This window comes from Physella acuta, unplaced genomic scaffold (assembly GCF_028476545.2).
Source record: "Physella acuta isolate Inbredline_101_S28 unplaced genomic scaffold, ASM2847654v3 ptg001627l, whole genome shotgun sequence".
NCBI classification, from domain to species: domain Eukaryota; kingdom Metazoa; phylum Mollusca; class Gastropoda; family Physidae; genus Physella; species Physella acuta.
This window is the reverse complement of record NW_026733141.1, coordinates 124366-145660: the sequence shown is the minus strand read 5'-3', so window position 1 is coordinate 145660 and position 21295 is coordinate 124366. Positions and strand designations below refer to the sequence as shown.

The 21295-nt window shown below is 32.3% G+C and overlaps 3 protein-coding genes across 3 annotated transcripts; 2 read left to right on the top strand and 1 right to left on the bottom strand.

Annotated features, from left to right (window-relative positions):
• Nucleotides 1–5150: 5150 nt before the first annotated feature.
• Nucleotides 5151–10091, bottom strand: LOC131929417 (charged multivesicular body protein 6-B). The gene is made up of 8 exons (XM_059285597.1): nt 9952–10091; nt 9024–9133; nt 7235–7322; nt 7016–7102; nt 6467–6532; nt 6064–6144; nt 5804–5861; nt 5151–5439 (listed from the first exon to the last, which is right to left on the bottom strand). Exons 1-8 carry the CDS (start codon nt 10015–10017, stop codon nt 5381–5383), a joined length of 615 nt encoding a protein of 204 aa, XP_059141580.1. The 5' UTR covers nt 10018–10091; the 3' UTR covers nt 5151–5380.
• Nucleotides 10076–13536, top strand: LOC131929416 (phosphatidylinositol-glycan biosynthesis class X protein). Its single transcript, XM_059285596.1, has 6 exons — nt 10076–10202; nt 10877–11018; nt 11139–11289; nt 11967–12204; nt 12477–12556; nt 12738–13536. Exons 2-6 carry the CDS (start codon nt 10906–10908, stop codon nt 12888–12890), a joined length of 735 nt encoding a protein of 244 aa, XP_059141579.1. The 5' UTR covers nt 10076–10202; nt 10877–10905; the 3' UTR covers nt 12891–13536.
• Nucleotides 13537–14198: 662 nt separating this feature from the next.
• On the top strand, nt 14199–21058 carry LOC131929431 (uncharacterized). Its single transcript, XM_059285634.1, has 11 exons — nt 14199–14309; nt 14938–15036; nt 15153–15211; nt 16748–16848; nt 17273–17973; nt 18242–18383; nt 18555–18663; nt 19124–19225; nt 19402–19497; nt 20682–20820; nt 20950–21058. Exons 2-11 carry the CDS (start codon nt 14939–14941, stop codon nt 21032–21034), a joined length of 1632 nt encoding a protein of 543 aa, XP_059141617.1. The 5' UTR covers nt 14199–14309; nt 14938; the 3' UTR covers nt 21035–21058.
• The last annotated feature ends 237 nt before the right edge of the window (nt 21059–21295 follow it).

Here is a 21295-nt window from a genome sequence, read left to right as displayed (position 1 = left end):
AAAGGAATATATTTGCAAGTATCAGGGACGCTTTTGAAAATATGGTTGCCATGGCAACGGCCGCCATCTTGAAAAAAAAAAAAAGTTTTGAGGAGTCCTAAAATTTCATAAACTAACATATATTAATAATTAAGTGGCCATATAATCATTGATCCGTCATTTACTAACACTAATAGAGTTAGCTGGCTAGTTTTTTTGAACAGAAAACACTCTAGAAATTGTTTTTTTAATTTTCGAAATTCGGTATGGTGAGAAATCTTTAAAACAATGCAAAATTTAACGGTATTTCAAAATACATTTTTTATAAAATTTGAAAAAAATATTTCTAGAGGTTTTTCCGTTAAAAAAAACTGGTGTGTGCAAATATTTACTCTTAAGTACCTTAACTTATATATAAATAAATAAATAAAAAAGGCTCATTATTTAGGAAGTTTTTTTCCCGTTTTTTTCTGGAGTCTACCCCCCTAATCATTTCCTTCTCCTCTATTTTAAGTGAAAACTCCATATCTATATCTATATATATAAAGCAAAGTGGTCAAGTACCCGATAGGGCACTTCCCGGCGCCGCAGGCGCGTCAAATTTGGCACGATGGTGCCTTCGGGCGATAGAACACGAAGGCCGGTGACGGTTGGCCGAAAAGTCGACGGAGAGGGGGTCAAAACTGACCTCGACTGACCGGCGCCTTATATGGGCTATATTACGAAAAAAAATTTCCTCCGACGACCCCCATTGAAATTTTGTGAGGTGGTAGGAGAACGCCTTGGGGTGTCACAAAAAACTCGCCATGTCCGGGAAAAATCGGGAAATGGGTCAAAACTGACCAGTCGTATTTCCCTATATAATCTTTGTATTTTATGGGAAAAACAGAGGGCCATTTCGAAACGGATTTTAGGGCTCTTACCCTCTTTACATCTGGCTAATTTTTGGCATGTTTATAGGTAAATGGCTTGGCCGTAGGGCAGACCTGTCAGTTTCACTCAAAGCCCTCGACGAGGGCTAAAAAGTGACCGCGAGTGAAATTCTCTTTATATGAGCTCTATTACGAAAAATTTTTTCCTCCGACGACCCCCCTTGAAATTTTGTGAGGTGGTAGGAGAACGACTTGGGGTGTCACAAAAAACTCGCCATGTCCGGGAAAAATCGGGAAATGGGTCAAAACTGACCAGTCGTATTTCCCTATATAATCTTTGTATTTTATGGGAAAAACAGAGGGTCATTTCAAAACGGATTTTAGGGCACTTACCCTCTTTACTTCTGGCTACATTTTTGCATGCTCTTAGGTAAATGGCTTGACCTTTAGGGAAAACTGTCGGTTTTACTCAAAGCCCTCGACGAGGGCTAAAAAGTGACCGCGAGTGAAATTCTCTTTATATGAGCTCTATTACGAAAAAATTTTTCCTCCGACGACCCCCCTTGAAATTTTGTGAGGTGGTAGGAGAACGACTTGGGGTGTCACAAAAAACTCGCCATGTCCGGGAAAAATCGGGAAATGGGTTAAAACTGACCAGTCGTATTTCCCTATATAATCTTTGTATTTTATGGGAAAAACAGAGGGTCATTTCAAAACGGATTTTAGGGCACTTACCCTCTTTACTTCTGGCTACATTTTTGCATGCTCTTAGGTAAATGGCTTGACCTTTAGGGAAAACTGTCGGTTTTACTCAGAGCCCTCGACGAGGGCTAAAAAGTGACCGCGAGAGAAATTCTCTTTATATGAGCTCTATTACGAAAAAAAATTTCCTCCGACGACCCCCCTTGAAATTTTGTGAGGTGGTAGGAGAATGCCTGGGGGTGTCACAACAAACTTGGCATATCTGGGAAAACTTCGTAAAGGGGTCAAAACTGACCAGTCGTATTTCCCTATATAATCTTTGTATTTTATGGGAAAAACATAGGGTCATTTCAACGCAGACTTTAGGGTACTTAAACTCAGTATATCTGGCTAATTTTTTGCATACTCTTAGGTAAATGGCTTGACCTTTAGGGAAAACTGTCGGTTTCACTCAAAGCCCTCGACGAGGGCTAAAAAGTGACCGCGAGTGAAATTCTCTTTATATGAGCTCTATTACGAAAAAAATTTTCCTCCGACGACCCCCCTTGATATTTTGTGAGGTGGTAGGAGAACGCCTTGGGGTGTCACAAAAAACTCGGCATATCTGGGAAAACTTCGTAAAGGGGTCAAAACTGACCAGTTGTATTTCCCTATATAATCTTTGTATTTTATGGGAAAAACATAGGGTCATTTCAACGCAGACTTTAGGGTACTTAAACTCAGTATATCTGGCTAATTTTTTGCATACTCTTAGGTAAATGGCTTGACCTTTAGGGAAAACTGTCGGTTTCACTCAAAGCCCTCGACGAGGGCTAAAAAGTGACCGCGAGTGAAATTCTCTTTATATGAGCTCTATTACGAAAATTTTTTTCCTCCCACGACCCCCCTTGATATTTTGTGAGGTGGTAGGAGAACGCCTTGGGGTGTCACAAAAAACTCGGCATATCTGGGAAAACTTCGTAAAGGGGTCAAAACTGACCAGTCGTATTTCCCTATATAATCTTTGTATTTTATGGGAAAAACAGGGTAATTTCAACACAATTTTTACGTTACTTAACCTCTGTACATCATGCTAATGTTTTGCATACACTTCTATAGATGACTAGGCCGTATGGAAAAACTGTTGGTCAGACTCAAAGCCCTCGACCAGTGCTAAAAGATGACCGCGAGTGAAATTCTCCTTATATGAGATATATATAAATAAATTGACGATCGATCCCCTTAATATTATTTGAGGTCGTAGACCGACCCTGGAGGGTAACAAAAAAACTTTATTCCCGTCGGAAAAAGCCATTGTAGACGTTAAATATGTTTATATATCGTATTTTCTTATATAAGCATAGTAACTGTTTAAAAAAAAAAGTAAACACTGACATACGTCATTCGGTTAATTTTCAAGGGAGGTAACCTTTTTAAATAATTATTTTTCAAATAATTGTATACTATTTTAAACAGAAACAGAAAACGACAAAGTATAGCATTTGTTTTAAAAAAAAATAAGTTGTTAATTAAGCTACGTATCATAATTAAATTAATTAAAAAATTAATTTTTAAAGGCAATGTAATATAAATTGTGAGATATACTGTTCACGGAACCTCTGTAGTTCTATTTCCATTTTAGTTATAAATTGCGTATTTTCGAAAGCGGATATTAAACAACATACAACATCTTCTCTAAAATTAGCATTACTGTTTAGATTTAAGAACTCCACGCCTCATCCATCACCAAATAATTAGTATTCAAATTATCAAATGTTTTTGAAAACCTAAGCGAAGCTAGGCAGAATGCCTAGTATATATATAATTCTCTTCATGGGGACCATGCAAGACACCACCACGTAACGCCGTTACTCCCCCACTCTCTAGGCATATCGCTACCACCCTCACCCCAACCTGTCTGGAGAGCTATGGTTCACGACGAATGTTTACAATCGTAGAGCCGGGTCGGATCAGTGAAGTGACGGCTATTAGGGGCAGATAATTCAGTATTCAAACGATTTGAAACTATGAGAAGGTAACAGTTTCTGCTTGATATTTTCATTGTTGTCTGTAAACTGTCGGCACGGACGGCTGCTTTCACGGGCCGTGACTAAATATACGTGCCTATATATATATATATATATATATATATATATATATATATATATATATATATATATATATATATATTATATATATATATATATATTATATATATATATATATTATATATATATATGTATGATTAATATAGTCAAGCTCAGTAAATATTTTAGATGGAATGTTTTAAAAACAAAAAATGCATTTTTAAATTGGGGTGGGGTGGGTTTGCTGAGTTGTGAATTAGTTTTAAGGTTGGGGGCTCTGGCTTAGTGATGAAGTTTGAAAATGGGGGGGGGGGGGGGAGTAAAAAATCATCCAGAGAATGTGAAGTCATTAATGAAAGACCCCCTTACCTCTAGGTATTACAATATACCCTTGCTAATTCGCACCTTGTTTATCAACTCTTGCTTGGGTTTGTCAAAATTATGAATGTTAAATATTTATCATGCTCAATCAGTGACAGACAATGACCTGGATTAACACGTAGTAGAGGAAAGACAGGCTGAGGAATAGGTTGTCCTAACACTTGAACATCTTGCAACCATGGCCAGAAAAGCTAAACAACTCAGTGAAGATTGGAGTATGGTTTGTTTTTTGCAGTGATATGCTCAACTGATAGTGCTAGGGCACCATACAAAGAATGTTTACATTACATAAGTAATGAAGCAGTGCCGCCCACAGCTATGTTCATTACTCACACAAAGAGATCTGTTACATCTACGACTTAACTGAAAGTTGCGTCCATCATTACTGCAGAGCTAATTAATCATCATTCTAGTTGCTAATGTATCATTATTACAGAACAGTGCCCTTATGTTGCAGAAGATGGAGAGCCAGGAACTTTAATTGCAATAACTGAGAGAACACTATGTATTGATAATATACACTTTTAAATCATTCAAGAATTACAGAAAGAAGGGTTGAAAAAGTCCTGGTACTGAAATGTGCTTTTCCACCCAACCCCCAAAATAGTGGGTTTATAATTTTGTAGAAAGAGTTTTTTCGGGTTATAACAACACACACACACAAAAAAAAGATGAACTCTACTTCATCTGCCCCATGTGTTTTAGGCACTAACAGGAAAATATAATATCAACACCACATGATGTATATAAGCATATTTATATGCACATATACATTTAAACAATCTATATTTTGGACATTCATGGGTTAATAATTAGGAGTGCCCCTTTGCCTTTACTAATCTATTGTTTGAAAGAAAGGAATTCATAACTTTTTAAAAAGCAGTTTTATTTAAAATGTTTGCAGTTAAACACTTAGAATGTAGGTAAAATGTAGGTAAAACAAAATTAATTTGTTGCAGTTTGGGTATCATTTACAATATGTCTATTGATTTCATAAGACACACTATTTTTGCTAACTGATGTTTAAAGATTTTCAATTGTTTTTAAAGTCTAATTATGAATATTTGTTTAAAAAAGTCTAATTATGAATATTTTTAGTTTAATAAGACAAAATAAATAAGAGAAAAGTGCCACAGCAAAAAATAAAAAATTATGCAGACTTTTATTTACCACTAGCATTCTTTTAATAATACTTTAAATTATTTAAATTCCTAACAGATATTACTTTCACTCACTCATACTGATTATAAATATACATAAACATTTCTTAATTTAAGCAGACAAAATGGTAAAAAAAATTAACAGTCAACAGTTTACAAATATTTACAGTTTAATAAAAATATTAAATAGCTTCTAAGTTTTCATAACAGCCATGACTAATCAAGATGCGGGAACAGCTATTTTTTTCTCTCTCTGTGAATCTTTTGCTCTGTTCGGCTCTATTGGATATGTAAAAGACAGAAAATCAATACATAATTATGCTCATATTGGATGTAACATAATTTTCTAATTTTTTGTTGATATACATTTTTTCTGGGATTTTTAATGATTCATCAGTTTTTAACATTGTTTTAAAAAGATACTAGATGACCCTAGTTATCCATCAAATAATGGTCGTCAGCCAAAAATCAAATTTAAAACTACCACCTCCCATTTCAACCCACACCAAATAATCAATTATCAATTGGAGAAGATTTTTAACTGCAGGAAAGAACACAAAAATACTACCCACAAGTCATAGCATTTAAAAATTGTGCCGAGTATAAAAATAAAAAAAAACATTTATTTTTTCTGAAAACATACCTCCTATTCTTTCTTTAGGCACATCTGGTAAATTGATTTCTTCATCCAACTCACCCATCTTAAAAAGTAAAACACTTGGAATTTAACTTATTACACATAAGCAACTTTCAAGAAATACTAATAATATAAGTAACGTAAGTAATAAATAAATACTAATTACTGGCAATCAAGTGAAAGGGACACTTTTTAATATTGTTTTTGAACAATGCTGATGGCAAAATAATAGTTATTTGTATTTTAATGAACAGAATTAAATGAACCTTCATTATTTGGTCAAGCTCGGCTAGCACATCACTCTCATCTTCTGCTGTTAAACCACCTGATAGCAATTCATCAATTTCCTGAAATTTTAAATTTTTGTTTCAAAGTGAGGATTTTCATGATTGTTAAATATTTTTTATCATCATTGCAGACAAAGAAACATCTAAGGAGGGAGTTTATTTTAAGCATGTGAAATCAGAAACTTTTAAATGCAATCTATTAATCAGGGTTGATACCATAACATAATTTTTGAGTAGAGGAAGTGTAAATTATCACCCTTTTATTTTATTAACCAAAATTTGCTGGATAGCATTAAAGATTTATTATTAAGTCTGCTAAAAACTGTGTCTTTAAAATTACTTTTTTGCTATACTGTCTTTAATTATTGTCATTATAACTTACCCTTTGCTTCTCAATGCCATCTTGAGTTTCTTCCAAAATCTTTTCAACGTCTTCAAGGGAGAGAATCTGAAAATGTTACCATTACAATTTGATTCTACAGAGGAAATGATTTTTTGTTTTTATGTGAATTAATGATCAGTAATATTTGTTTCAAATTATTGAAAAAACATTTTTATAAATTTCCACATAGAGCAAACTAGTATTATATCTTCTTGCAGAAAACTATTTTGTATTTGCCCAAATTAAATTTTTCATTTCAACTTTTTTAAATTAGGAGAGCATGTAGGGTTTAAAACATTTGAAAGAGATTAATGACAACAAAATGTTTTAATTAGGTATAAGTTTTTGATCAGAAACTTATTTAATTGCACCATGGTAAAATTATGCTATATTCAAAAATAATTTTTAAAAAATTAAACTCAAGGGGCTAAATAATTTATTTTTTAAATCAAACTGGTACAAAATCATCATAATGCCTGTTAAAAACCTATTTTTAAATATAGAAGTAGAATATTTTATGACAACAAAATTATTTTGTAAAACAAATACCTCATGCATTTTTTTCAGAGAAGCATTTCCAACTTGTAAACCTTTGATAACCTCTTGTTCTACTTGGGCAAATTCTAAATCATGAACCTGAAAAAAAGATAATCCAATATATCATTTGAGATAAAAATGTTACATCAAATAAAAACAGGGAGGGGAGAGAGTTTAAATATTGTAACATTATGTAAATCTTAAATTTGTCAAAATCTGCTATTTAGTTACCAATCTCTCAATATTTTCAAGCTGCCCATCTGTTTTGGATAGTAGACTCTCTTGAAATTTCTTTTTTCTTAACATGAGCTTTGCTTTACTAGATGAAAAGAAACAACAGCAATTAAAAATTAGGTAAGATAACACAACACATGCAAATAATAATGCTCAAAAATAATCTTATTGTTATAGAATTATATTTTAAAAGCAATGGAAGTGAATCTTAATAAATATATAGGTATACCAAGAGAAATAAAACTGTAAACTTTAATGACCAAGATTGTAGAAGCAAAAATTAAGTAGGGTAATAAAGATCGCTGGACAATGTGCTGATTGTACAATTTCAACATACACCAATATTACAAACATTTTTTAAATAAAATACTTAAAAAAAAACTTTTTAAAAAACCACGTTTTTCTTGTGGACTAAAAAGTAGAAAATAACTATTTACATACATTTGATGACAAAAAACGTGGGTACGTTCACCATCAAATTTCCCGACCCATCTGCCCGACCCACGTTTTTTGTCATCAAATGTATGTAAATAGTTATTTTCTACTTTTTAGTCCACAAGAAAAACGTGGTTTTTTAAAAAGTTTTTTTTTAAGTATTTTATTTTCTCCTTTTTAGTCCGTTGCTACACATGAAAAACGTGGTTTTTAAAAAGTTTTTTATATAGTTTATTTTCTACTTTATCTAATCACTTGATTAAGTATGACTTGACTAAGTGTTTTTAAATACACGGACTAAAAAAATCTTGAGCGACCGATACGCTTTAAACAGAGAAAGGGTGTAATTTACGTTGCTGGCGTGGAGATCTACTCACGATTCACGTGATCAAATCTCCCATAAACAAACAAATAAACGCGAAGCTGAGTTAAGGAAAAACGTGTTTATGTGTATTTTAGCATGCCCAGCGTACCAACCGTGTCACCGTTAACAATGTGTTACCGTGTCCGTTCTCCTTTTTAGTCCGTTGCTACACATAAAAAACGTGGTTTTTTAAAAAGTTTTTTTTAAGTATTTTATTTTCTCCTTTTTAGTCCGTTGCTACACATGAAAAACGTGGTTTTTAAAAAAGTGTTTATAAATACACGGACTAAAAATCTTCAGCGACCAGGATTCGAACCTGGGTTGTCGCGGCCACAACGCGAAGTACTAACCACTATACGATCACGGCCAGCGCGCTCACATCGATTGGGGCCGAAGTAACTGTGTCAATAGGCCTCAAGTCTTGTCGGTATCTTTAGAAATCATGTCCTCAATTTTATGGTCCTTGGGGCGTAATTAAATTAAGCTAATTACGGTCACTAATTGCTAGTTTTTATGATTGCATCTGAAATTGTTAGGCGAAAGTAGCATGCATGCCAAATTTCAGGTCTCTAGAGCAATCAGAAGTGGGCTAATTTTCGATGTCAATTTTAACAACAAACAAACAAACAAACAAACGCGAAGCTGAGTTAAGAAAAACGTGTTAAAATCTTTTAAGACCATCATGTCTGATGAGATTATTTTTGGGGGCACACATAATCTTTACAAACCAACCCATCATTCACAAAGATACTCACTGACTGCTTTAAAAGACAAATGACTTAAAAAATCCCAAAGCAAATGAGTAATTTATAAAAAAAATTATAAGTACTTCTGAGTAATGATTAATTGTCATGCTTAAAATTTTTTCCTACTTCCTCTCCACCATTGTCCCAAGAAGGTAAACCACCCCCTCACAATTTCGCCCTACCCCAACCTGTTATTTGTCTAGTTACTAGAGGTTTTATTTGGTATAAGGTGATAACTTACTCTTTCTTGCCATCTTTAAGCAATGCCCTTGCAACCTCTTTATCCCTTTCTAACTGTGCTGTTATTTTTTTCTGGTACTGTTTCAATTTGTCTCTTTGTTGCTTCAGTTGCTGAAATAGAATGTTTTATTTGGAAGAAAAGATGAAACATGATTATTTATATATTTAAACATTCTAAACAAGCATTTGGATAATATAATATGTATCTTATATTTTTACAATGATCCATTCCACCTAAGTTGAAACAGCCAAACAATCAGAAATGGTTATAGAATTTGGATAATTTAATTTAATGTATTGGGTAAACAAAATATTTCAAAATGTTCATCTTATGAACACATACTACATCTAGATGAATAATAAAATAGTAGGCCCTAGCTAGATCTAGATCTATACGAATATATGCATTATTTTTGGATTTGTCATTTGTATGCTTAAGTTCAACAAAACGATGACATGATATCATTATAATAATTAATAATATGTCCCATTTATTGACATGGGTGTTGAGAGATTTTGTTTTTATTGTTAGGGAAATGCTGAAGTGAATAATGAATTAGACATAATTGTTGGTTATGACTAGTTTAGAGTTTAGGCCTGATTACTTTTACTACTGATTAGATTAGGATTGAACACAGGCCCAGTCCGTGTCATTTCTTTTTTCTTACACCAACTAAATAAATAATAAATAAGTATTAATATTTATTATTTGTCAATATTTTAGTTTTAGGGCAGGGATAGGCCTAATATTGCTAATAATACTAATATTATTTATATTTTATAGGCCTTCATTAAAGATTTAATAATGATAAATTAAATATAGTTTAATATAGGCCTATAGTATATTCTAGATCTAGATCTAATAATAATTATTAGAAACTGATAAAAAGAAAGAAACGAAAAAAAAATCACAAGGAGGATGAACGTACAAGAACAGCTTTATCTTGTTCTGTAACTCGACTAGGAGGCTTTTTCTTAGCAAAAAGGCTACCCATACTTAAAAGAAATAAAATATAGATCTAGCTAGAGTAGATCTAGATCTAATTCTAAACTGAATCGTTCTAAAAAGAGTGTTTTCCTTTTTATTAATCTATAGTAGTACTGATTAGTATTTTAAAAATTGTGTAAATGTAAACAAAACAAATCTTGACGTTTTTCCCCGGAAGTATCAACAAAAAAGGTAAATAATACTAAATATCGGTTTCGACGAAATAAGCGAAATTTAAATATTTTTTTTAGACAGTTTAGTTAGAGGCCCATTTTATAGATAGATCTAGATCAGATAAGTATTACACTTCTTTGTGACTTTGATAATCATTAGTAATTTATTTTAATTGACTTTACAATTCATTACATTATTAATCTCACTGATTAGTAATATTTAAATACACTATATACTATATATATAATACTACACTCATACACTGCTAGACCAGGGATCTGCAACCTTTTGTCTTTGAGAAGGACGATCCTAGGGTCCTGTATATATATATATATATATATATATATATATATATATATATATATATATATATATATAAAGATACATAATATAAATTATTAATTCAATACAATGCTGATTGAAAATCAATGAATCAGAGCTTGCAGTGGAGGGGGGGGGGGGGTACGGACTGCACAGGGTGACACCATTTGGGGGGGGGGGGGGTGACACCAAGTCAAAAAATGTTGTAGGCCTACACACACACACATATATACTTTTTTTCTTTGGGGGGGGGGGGGGGGGGGGTGAGACCATGAAGTGCCACACCTGGTGACACCCGAGCTAGCGACTCCACTGTAATAAATTCTTATAATGCTACTGAACCTTCATTATTCAAATTTTATTTCTTACAGATTGCATTATATTAATAAAGCCATGAAAAATGGTTGTTTTGTTTTTTCTAATGTGGCTGTTACAAGTACATTTCATAAAGACACATACACAGAACATAAACCTAAAAATGCATTGGAATCTATTGGGTCATGGATTTCATAGGTATGTGTGCAAACATTTTTTTTCACTTATTAATTATTACATGGTTAAAACTAAGTAGAACTGCATGATCAACTATTTTTCTTATTTCATTGTTGTTATTTATTTTATTTTTTATTCTAGAGAGTTAATAACAACCATAACGATTCCAGATGACATCAGGACATTGCATTCTAATAAAGGTTGTTCAATACTTCTGTTACAAAGCCTACCTCCGGGGGTCTATGCTGATCCTTTTCAACTGAGTTCACTTGTGCAGTTTGGTGGTCCTAAGGTAATGTTTTCTATTGACTAATTTATGTCTAATTAATGTCTAAGACAAATACTGATAAGCTACAGGCATGCATAAACAAATGCTTAAAGCATATACTTAAAATAAGATGGCCAGACAAAATATCAAACAAAGACCTGTGGCGAACTTTAAAGCAACAGCCAAAAGAGACAGATATCAAGGTCCGTAAATGGGGATGGATCGGACACATATTAAGAAAAGAAAAAGTAAACATTGCAAAATACGCTTTGGACTGGAATCCCCAGGGAAAAAGGAGGGTGGGCCGGCCAAGGAAGACATGGAGAAGAATAGTTGAAGAAGAGGTGAAAACAGCTGGGCTCACATGGGCACAGATAAAGGGAACAGCCCAAAACCGAGTCCGATGTAGATGTGTGGTTGCAGCCCTTTGCTCCCCAGGGGCCACAAAGGATTGATGATGATGATGATAGTCTAGAAGTAGAGAAGTAGGTTAATGGTGTGAACACGTTTTTCTAAGCTAGAGTTTCTTTTAGTCATTTTTCTCTGGAGTTGGGGCACAAGAGATGCCTGAAAGAAACTCTGTTCTGTTTTAATCTCACCTCTCTTAAAAGACATAAATAGTAATTTTTTATTAAAATTGCATTGTTATTCTGGCATCCGAATGTAGATTATGCTGACCTCAAAAAAACATTTTGTTACAGGTTTTATTTAACAATGATGTGAATATTGAGGCTCCAGAGTATCTTTCAAAGACTGTTGAACTGTATATATTTCTTCAAGTATCTGACTACAAGTTTTATCAAAGTTCCAAAAACACTGTGATTAATATTAGTTTACCAATACATGCTCGCTATCACAAGCCAACAGCCATGAAAGAAGTTACTCATTCACCCATTACCTTGCTACATCCTGGCCTGTACTCTAATTGCTCACAACTAGGTAACTTTAAATATTTTGATCAGTTTGTTTCAGTATTTGTTAGTTTTTAAAACTAATATTTTAAATAGTTAAAAGATAAGAATAAAAAACTAGAACAAGTGCTGTATTTTAAAGAGGTGGGGGTGGGTGAGAGCTTTAAATTTATTTTTCACACTAGTTTCTTAACTTTTTGTCGATTTTAAATTTACATTGAAAAATTTAGAATGTATTTTGAAAACCTACTTCAACTTCATTTATTATGACTCGAGTTTATTATGTTTTTGTATTCTTAGATCCAAATCATGCCATATCTGCTCCTTGTAGCTTTCTGAACAATGCTGTATGTCAATGGACACAACTACATTACTTAAGTGTAAGTTCACCATTATCTATACGCAGAACTGCTAATTAAACTTCAAATTATTTCCCTTAGTCCCAAAAGGCATCAAAATTCTAATATACTAAATCAAATTTTTGTTTTATTTTATCTGTAACTGATATGTGTAGTTTGTGTATCCCATAATATAATGCATGACATATTTATCTTTCCTCAGAGTACTGCTCCATTACACATGACTGTGCCTGTAGGGCAGGAAAAAGATAAACCTCTGGTCATTGTCATTACATTACTAGTCACCTTTATTGCATGCAGTTTTCTATTGAGAGCCATGTGGTCATTCAATAATGCTCACCCTAAAACTTCATGATATTACAGAAGTAGGGGATGTTTTAAAATATTTGATAAGCAAAGAAAATAAATTATTATGCATTACTTCTACATCCTCAGTATACTACAAGTATTAAAAATTACTTTTTAGAGAATAGTTTATAACAAAAGTACTGTGCCAATCCATATACAAGTTTAAGAAATTTAATTCGAAATTGTAGTTATTATATAATTATAGTAAAAGAGGAAATACTCATTTTGGACTTGACAGTCAATAGATAAAGTAAAGTTCATCTGTTTTTATGACCACAATATAATTGGGTTGGAAGAACAGCAGATCACCTAACGACCTTTCTTTCTTGACCATATTTATTTTAAAATGAAAAGTAGTCACATCATCCCATAATTTCTATAGGGCTATTCCATAGTGTATGAATAATTCATACACTATGTACTTTATGTAAATAGAGAATTAATTTGTTGAAAGTTAACAAACATTTTATAACTGTAGAAACAAGTTGGAAAAGAGATTCTGAAGCTTTATGGTAAAAAGATATTGCTTCAAATTGGAAGATGTCTGTGGTGTTGAATTTATGAAAGTAGATTTTTGTTGTAATATAAATTTTGCCTATGTCTTCAATAAGCATAGAAATAAATATGTGAGGCTTTGAAGTTTTTATGTCAATTTTTCTAAATTCATAGTGTCTCTTCATAATGCCCTGTATTTATAAAATAGTGCTGTTTTTGTTTGTTAGAAGTAGAGCCTTTATTAACTATTCTTCAAGCTCTGCACTAAAATAAAAACTGCAAAAAAAAAAAAAAAAACAGCTAGTGTTTACAAAAATTACTAATTTTTCCACCCTTATTTTGTGGTTGTTCTTCATAATCATAAATCATTAAAAATGCCTATTTTTAACCTTCCCCTCTTTACTGTCACATATTGTTACATTAATGAGAGTAAGACACTGTAGAATGATCTCACACTTCCAGCCTAAAGAGCGATCTAAAAAACATACTGAGCTGAATCATCATCTGTGTCTGTCTGTTATTTCAAAGCCATCATACTTTCTGAACCACCTTTTCACACAACCCCCTCCCAAAGAGAGTGGCATCATTTACATATTTAATGGACAACCCCCTTCCCCTTGGGATAAGGCATAAAATCTTACTCATGTTTTTTGCTTCTCTGGAACATTGAAAATAACATCTATACTGATCAGTAGGCCTGATCTAAATCTAGGACAGCAAAGATACTTTACCTAAAGTAACAAATTTTCCAAAGGAAAGGTAGCCTGGGCTAGTTTGTATTTGTGCATATTTGATCATCTATCGGTATTTACGCGAACCAGAAATTATATCATTCAGAAGCCGTATCATGGCGACAGTGCATAGCGGATGGCTTAGTCCGTGGTCAAATAAGACTAAGAGGCGATTTTACTTTAGAAAACACTGTAGCTCAGTAGACGTACATTTTTTGCAAATATTCATTAATTCACCCCCCCCCCCACATTACTAGTTTAGGCCGAATTTAAGACGCTAAACTAAGGTACTCGAGTAGATTTACACACTACACTCATTACCACAGTACACACTCACAGTTTCACACTAGTGAAAGTCAATGACTAGTCTAGTTATTAGTTAGTGTCACTAGTGTCTGTTATGTCAAAAGTGAGTGTAGATCTAGATACTTGTATGTAATACTTAGTATTTCAAGAGTATAGTACTAAAATTCTCTAAGTACTATTAGTATAGAGTACAATTATAATTTAGATTATACTATAATATATCATTATAGAATATAGATCTCTGTTTCAAAGAGAGAGTGCCCATAGAATAGATCTCTGAACTATTACAGTACAGTAATATGATAAATAATATCTACTTATTCTACTATGATGCAAGTTAAGTTTATGAAAAGTAATTAAAATTAAACAACCTTAATAAATTTATAATAGAACAAGTACAAGTATCCGTAATTTTGTGAAAGTCAAAGTGTTATGAGAAGAGGGGGTGGGGGTAAATTATTTTTATACCTCATTGCATTTGCTATTTATAATACTATTTATTTAATTTTGCTTGTATTTCAGAATGAACAGCATTCTTTGCCAAGAAATTAAAGAAGTAAATCAACAAATATCAATTATAGAAGCAGAGTGTGCAATCCTACGAGAGCTGTTGAAGCCTTGGTAATTCTATTTATTGAATTTCTTTAAACATTTTAAGTTAATTTCCAGCATGTAGGCCTACTTATACATATCCTTGTAGTTGTAATGCACTTTTATATATTGCATGTTTCTTCTAGGCCTAAACGAAAATCTGATCAAGCCAAGCAAATGAAAGAAGATACAGTTACCACTAAAGGTAGTAAAAGTTTAGGAAAAATAAAGGATTTTTGTGAACACAATCTTTTAAATCAAAGTATTGGTTCCTTTTGCTATGCTCATTGTATACTGTTTGTTAGTGTTTTGGTTATTTTATGCTACTTTATTGAAAGGTGGTTATTAATTGGTAACAATTTTAGTGATGGGGGGAGATGGGGGGTTGTGATGTGTTAATGTTATGATATAAATAATCAAGGCATTCATCTTAGTGTATATTATCATAGCTTTGTACTAGTACTAGTCTACAAAAAATACGTCATTCTTACTTTCCCTACGTTTTTTTTACTGTATGTTATTTTTACTTTCCTCGCTTTTAGAGTGTAGAGGAAGTACTGAATAATTTAAGGTATACAAAATATAGAAGATGCATTGTGCGGAAAAACTTAGTTTTGCAATCCTGTAAGACTACGTGTAACTCGATAACTTGAGTACCGTCTCAGGTTGACGAAATTTCATACACAAGTTTTATATCAATGTGTATGTTTTGTATTCTATCAACTTTTAAGTAATTTCTGGTTACCGGAAGTGGTACTTACTCAACTTCTAGTTTCCCAAAAGCCAATAACTAGAGTACCATTAAAGCAGATGATATTTCATGTATCACTATCACATTATTGCAGAGGTTTCTATCAACTTTTGAACCATTTCCGGAAATAGTACTTTATTTCTGTGTGAAAATGATAACTTCAGTTATAGTTATACTTGGATTATTTTTAATTTTTGAGTGACCTCTGATAACCAGCTTTTCAGGTTTCTAAAATACCCATAATTTGGGTAATATTTCAGTTAGATCAATATTTCAAACTAGCCGTCTGTACCAGTTACACGTGAATTATAGACCCCAATATTTTAATGTTATACTTGTTTGAGAAAAATATTTTATAAAATAGTTATTGGTCAAAATGCAATGTACTTTACCATACGTTGAGCGATAATAGTGACAAAGCAAAGAAATAACTAAATTATACTAAATAGTTAAAAATCCAACACATTTAAAATAACATAAGCTACACATACCTTTAACTTTTAGAAAAATTAAAACCAAGTTAAATACAATATTAGTCAACACAACACCATATTAAATGCACTCTGATTTAGAGACTTAAATGATTCAGTTAAAATCCCAGCTGTTCAATGGTATTATGTTGTTTATTTTAAGTAGTTTGTATTACTTTTGGCCAAGAAAATTGTATTCCACCCCATTTTCAATTCTTCTGACTTTCAGAATTTGATAATTTAAATCATAATTCATATAGCATATTCTAAGAAATATTCACTTCTAAAACTTGTTTTCTCAAAACAAAAGAAAAACAAGTTTTGTCACAAACTACTATAATCTGTTTGCACTGGAAATGCCATCCCCCTTACTCATACTGTTACAAAAGAATATCAGAAAACTTAGGTCATCCCTAACTTGACATGTTCATTTACTTGCATTAAAATTAAAATAAATTAAAAAATTAAATTAAAAGAAAAAAAAATAACGTTTTTTTTCCCTATTATTTTTCCCTCAAAGAAAAACATTTGGACGAAGAAGATTTTGGACCTGAAGAAAAGCAAACCCTAAAGCAAGTTGAAGAACTTTTAAGCAAAGCACAGAAAACACTTCAATCAAAGGTACGAACTTTTAATTTTTTTTTACTACAGTTGAGTAAGAAATGAAGGGTGAAGGATAAGTAATGGAAAATTGTATACTGTGGGTGATGTGAGTAAATATATCATCTGCTATATTGCTTATCAGAATTGAATCTTGTGTTAAGATTCACCCACTCAGACAATAAGTTTACTATGACTAAAACTAAAACCAAATAATTGATGCCAGTAAGCATATTGTAGTAGTAAAAATATGAGCAACAACATGAAAGTTATTAATGTTATCCTAGCTTTACTAACACTCTCTCAGTTTCAGAAATGAGTTTTCAAAAATATTAAATTCAAATATATTTTTGTGTTTTTTTACATGAATAGGCCTATATTTAATAATTATAAAAAATTACCATTGTAACACTAACTTGTATGTTTAATATTTTTCTTCATCAAGCTAACGATAACTGAAGTATTAGATGAAGAAAAGAACAATGAATCAGCTATTGAGACATCAATTGCTAACTCTAGTGAAAGTTTATCAGGTGATAACCAACAGCCACCAAGAAAAGATCTTAAACCGAAAGAATTACAAAGTAAAGAGAGAACACCTCAAAACCTGAATAAGAGCAGTCAAGTTGTTATGAAACCTAAACTGCCTGGAATTACAACCACTAAATCTGATGCATTTAATTCATCTAAATTAAAACAAAATAGTACTTTAGCAGATAAAAAAACTAGTCGACCTAGCAGTAATACCAGGCCTTCTAGTACTAGACTGCCAAGTTCTAGGAGCAGTTATGTCCCAGTACATTTGTTGGCCCCCTTTAAAACTGAACAAGCCAAACTGCCAAGAAGCAAAAGCACTTTAGCCACTAGTAAGAGGAAAACACCAGCATCAAAACAAGACTCAGGGTTTTATACTGTTCCTGCAAGTCAGCCATTAGATCAGTGCCAGAAAAATGGAGCTAAAGAAGTAAAAAGATCCAGCAATAAAGCCCAAGTTTTGCATAGTCCCATTAACAAGAATAATAATTGTACACCCTCATCTGCAGCTCCTGATAATGAAATAGTTGGTGACCAAATAGGCTTTTTGGAAACTGGTGAAGACATTCCTGAAACAAGGTCTTTACCTGAGCAAGAATTCACTCTCTCAAGGTGTGTTAAATATCCTGTGTACATTTTAAATTTACTCATTTACATTACCGTGTAAATTGTAATACTTTAAACTCATATTTACTAAATCTTAATGATTTAACTCTGGTTAAATGCATAATCTCTAGCTCTGAAAAATAAGTGGTGTTTTAAGCTTATAGTCATGGTAATTATTAAAAAAGTGTATCTCTACTCTATACAATAACCAAAATTTCCAAACAATTCTGGGCTGGGCTAAATGGTGAAAGGTTATTCTATTTTTACTGCTTAGTGGCTGCTTAAAGATTCCTGGAAAATTGAAAAAACTTGCATTAAAAACCCAGGCTCTCAGGGACCAATGCTATGCAGCTAAAACTAAACATAAAGGTTGTTTAGACCCAGCACAACAGTTCATAGACAAACTTGAAGCACAGGTAACGGATATACACTAATAATCTTTTGTTATCTTAGACCTTACAAAAAAGTGATGTAATTGTACCTCATTATAAAATTGTCATCATTGGAAGTGATAAAACTTTTAGGAGTAGAAGTTGTACTTTGGATGCAGCTAATTAAAGGCAAATGTTTTACATTATTGGCTTTAGACTCAGATTGGAAAAGAGTTACGCACACAAGCTTCTGCACTGACATGTTTAAGATCTCATCAAATTTTGAGTGAAACTTTAGAGAACCTTCACCTGGATAAAATTTCAGGTAAAAATATTACTGTATTCAGGATCTATTTTATTTTTATAATAACAAGTCGACACGCTGCGTATCATACACCGCTATTTAGTTGTTTTATTTTCTACTGTTCAGTAATTCATAATTTGTGAATTTGACAGTACCAATGCTGCCACTGAAAATATTAGCTTTAAAACACTATCAGTCAGTAGCTCGTTAAGGACGATAACCCCCCACCCCACCAGTGAAAGTAAAATCTTAGTTACCTCCCCTAAGTTTAAAATCGTTTCAAACTAAATTATCTGCCCCTAATAGCCGTCACTAAACCCGGCTCTACGATAGTAAACATTTAGCTTGAACCACAGCTCACCAGACCATGTACGGGTGGTAGGGAGCGCGCTTACAGCTTGGTGTTTTCTATCGTCTCCAAGAACAGAATTATATATATAGGTAATTTTCAATGTATTAAGTAAAACAGTTTATTTTGCAGAGAATTCCTCATTTGAAAGCATTTACAGAGCAAAAAGAATTTTGGAATTTGTACTTAACAAATTTTCTGAATTACAAGATGAAGCAGAAATGTTTTCGAAAGGTAGACTGAACAGAAATTGACATGTTATTGTTAATCAATAATTAAAGCAGAATTTTTTTTATTATTAATGATAATGCCACCATATTAAAATTAAATTCAAATATATTTTTGTGTTTTTTTTAAATGTGAGAATATGTATTGCTAACTTAGTAAGATGTATTTTAAATTCTATGCAGTTCAGTTTGCAAGTCCACAAGATGTAAACACAACAGAAAGTAGCCAAGATCATTGCTGGATGGACACAGGACAGCATCACCATTGTGAAAAAAAAGGTACTACAACTAAGAGAACAGTTGTTGAATTTACATGTGGTAGAAATAATATAGGTTTATTAGTAAACCTGTGTTCATTTTTGTTTTCTCTGGATGCCCTTTACCTGATTTGGTCAATGGATAGGCCTCTATGGGACTGAGTTTAGTTTTTCAATATCCAGTTATTTTAAAATGTAATTAAGGGCAGGTTAACCCCCCCCCCCCCCCAAAATACATATTTTAAGTCAGAAATGTTGATTTCTGAAACTACATTTAATTCTGAGCATTGTATAATCATTTTGCCAAATTTCGTATTGCTGGTATTTTTTATAATTTTTAATTAATGAGAGTAATAATGTAATTCACCTATATTAAGCAACATAAAAATTAAAAACTAACTAAAACAGATGTTCTTATTGCTGAGTAAGAGGCTCCAGATGCAATTTATGTAACTGGGAGGTTTTAAAAATGACTTATTTGGTATAGTTTTCACTTTTTCTCGTTTTTTTTTTTTAAATTTAGTATATTTTTCACAATTTAGCGTTTTTCTCAAATTATGTTACTTTTCAACAAAATTGTACCAGTTAAATCAGTATAACTGAAAAACTACTTGAGATATTTAGCTCAAATTTTGCACACGTTTAATAAACACTGCTTGTAAAGTTGAACTAAAAGAATTTCTATATCTTTGAAACTTCTCATTTTATAAAATAAAAAGCTAAGTCTACTCCCTACTTTTTGGAAATTTTTTAGGCTCATTTTTATAAAATAAAAAGCTAAGTCTACTCCCTACTTTTTGGAAATTTTTTAGGTCTCACATTTTCAAAAATTGACTAAAATCCATTTTTTATTATTTTCCAATTGTTTTAGTTCATCTTTTTTGTAATTGTGTATATTACTCTATGTTAAAGATGTGTTATTTTGACAAGCAGAAGCTGTGTTATTGTGATTTCAATGAGAGCTAATTTTGAGCTATTTTACCCTAAAAATGACACTTTTTAGAAAATATTTTCACAAAACCATAACTTTTTAGTGATTTTTTTCATATACTATGTTAGTTACAACTTCTAAATTTCAATTTGGGGGTTTAACCTGCCCTTAAGCTTGTACATATCTCAGCTGTTAACGTTTCTGTAGGGGTTTATTTTTGGAAGTAAATACAAATAATAGACACACCATTAAAATGATCATACTCTATTTCACAGACAAATACTTGCAATACCATTTAAAAAGGTCAAAGGAGTGGACACGCCTAAAGTTTGAAGAGAACTACTTAAGACTACAGATTAGATTGACTGAACAATTTAATTCTGAGTGGCATAGCATACTGACTTCTAATAAATGGTAAATTCTTGTTAAATGAATTTTGCAATTAGCTCAGCTGATCGTAGCAATAAATGTTTCCATCAGCTTTGTTCTTATCAAAAACTACTTCTGTAGGCCATATCTGTAACGTTAAACATTCTTTTCCAGGGAGCCTAGTGTGGTGCAGGGTGCTTACAGTCTTCTGACGTCATTTGGACAAAATTTACCAGCTCTAGTAAAAAATCTGGATTGATCCACTTGAAAAATAAAAATGTACGAAGAATCTAATTTTGTGCCTTAAAATTATTATGCAATGGGGCGTCAGCAGACTTAAGCTGTACCCTTTAACATTGAATCAAAACAATCTATACCTAACTGTTCACAGCAAAATCCTCATGCTATCAATTATGTGTTCAACAACTAGATCAGGGGTCTCCAAACTTTTCAGTCCGAGGGCCAGTTTCTTCCAGGCAATTCTTTGATTTTTCTGGGCAAAATTCCTCAGCAATCACCG

Excerpts from the sequence above, each read along its gene's own strand:
- LOC131929417 (XM_059285597.1), bottom strand. The coding sequence starts at position 10,017 with ATGGGTAGCCTTTTTGCTAAGAAAAAGCCTCCTAGTCGAGTTACAGAA. Across the intron at positions 9,134-9,951 it reads AACAAGATAAAGCTGTTCTT|CAACTGAAGCAACAAAGAGA; the intron begins GTACGTTCATCC and ends ATTCTATTTCAG. Across the intron at positions 7,103-7,234 it reads TTGAAAATATTGAGAGATTG|GTTCATGATTTAGAATTTGC; the intron begins GTAACTAAATAG and ends TCTTTTTTTCAG.
- LOC131929416 (XM_059285596.1), top strand. The coding sequence starts at position 10,906 with ATGGTTGTTTTGTTTTTTCTAATGTGGCTGTTACAAGTACATTTCATA. Across the intron at positions 11,019-11,138 it reads TTGGGTCATGGATTTCATAG|AGAGTTAATAACAACCATAA; the intron begins GTATGTGTGCAA and ends TTTTTATTCTAG. Across the intron at positions 11,290-11,966 it reads TGCAGTTTGGTGGTCCTAAG|GTTTTATTTAACAATGATGT; the intron begins GTAATGTTTTCT and ends ATTTTGTTACAG.
- LOC131929431 (XM_059285634.1), top strand. The coding sequence starts at position 14,939 with ATGAACAGCATTCTTTGCCAAGAAATTAAAGAAGTAAATCAACAAATA. Across the intron at positions 15,037-15,152 it reads CGAGAGCTGTTGAAGCCTTG|GCCTAAACGAAAATCTGATC; the intron begins GTAATTCTATTT and ends TGTTTCTTCTAG. Across the intron at positions 16,849-17,272 it reads AGAAAACACTTCAATCAAAG|CTAACGATAACTGAAGTATT; the intron begins GTACGAACTTTT and ends TTCTTCATCAAG.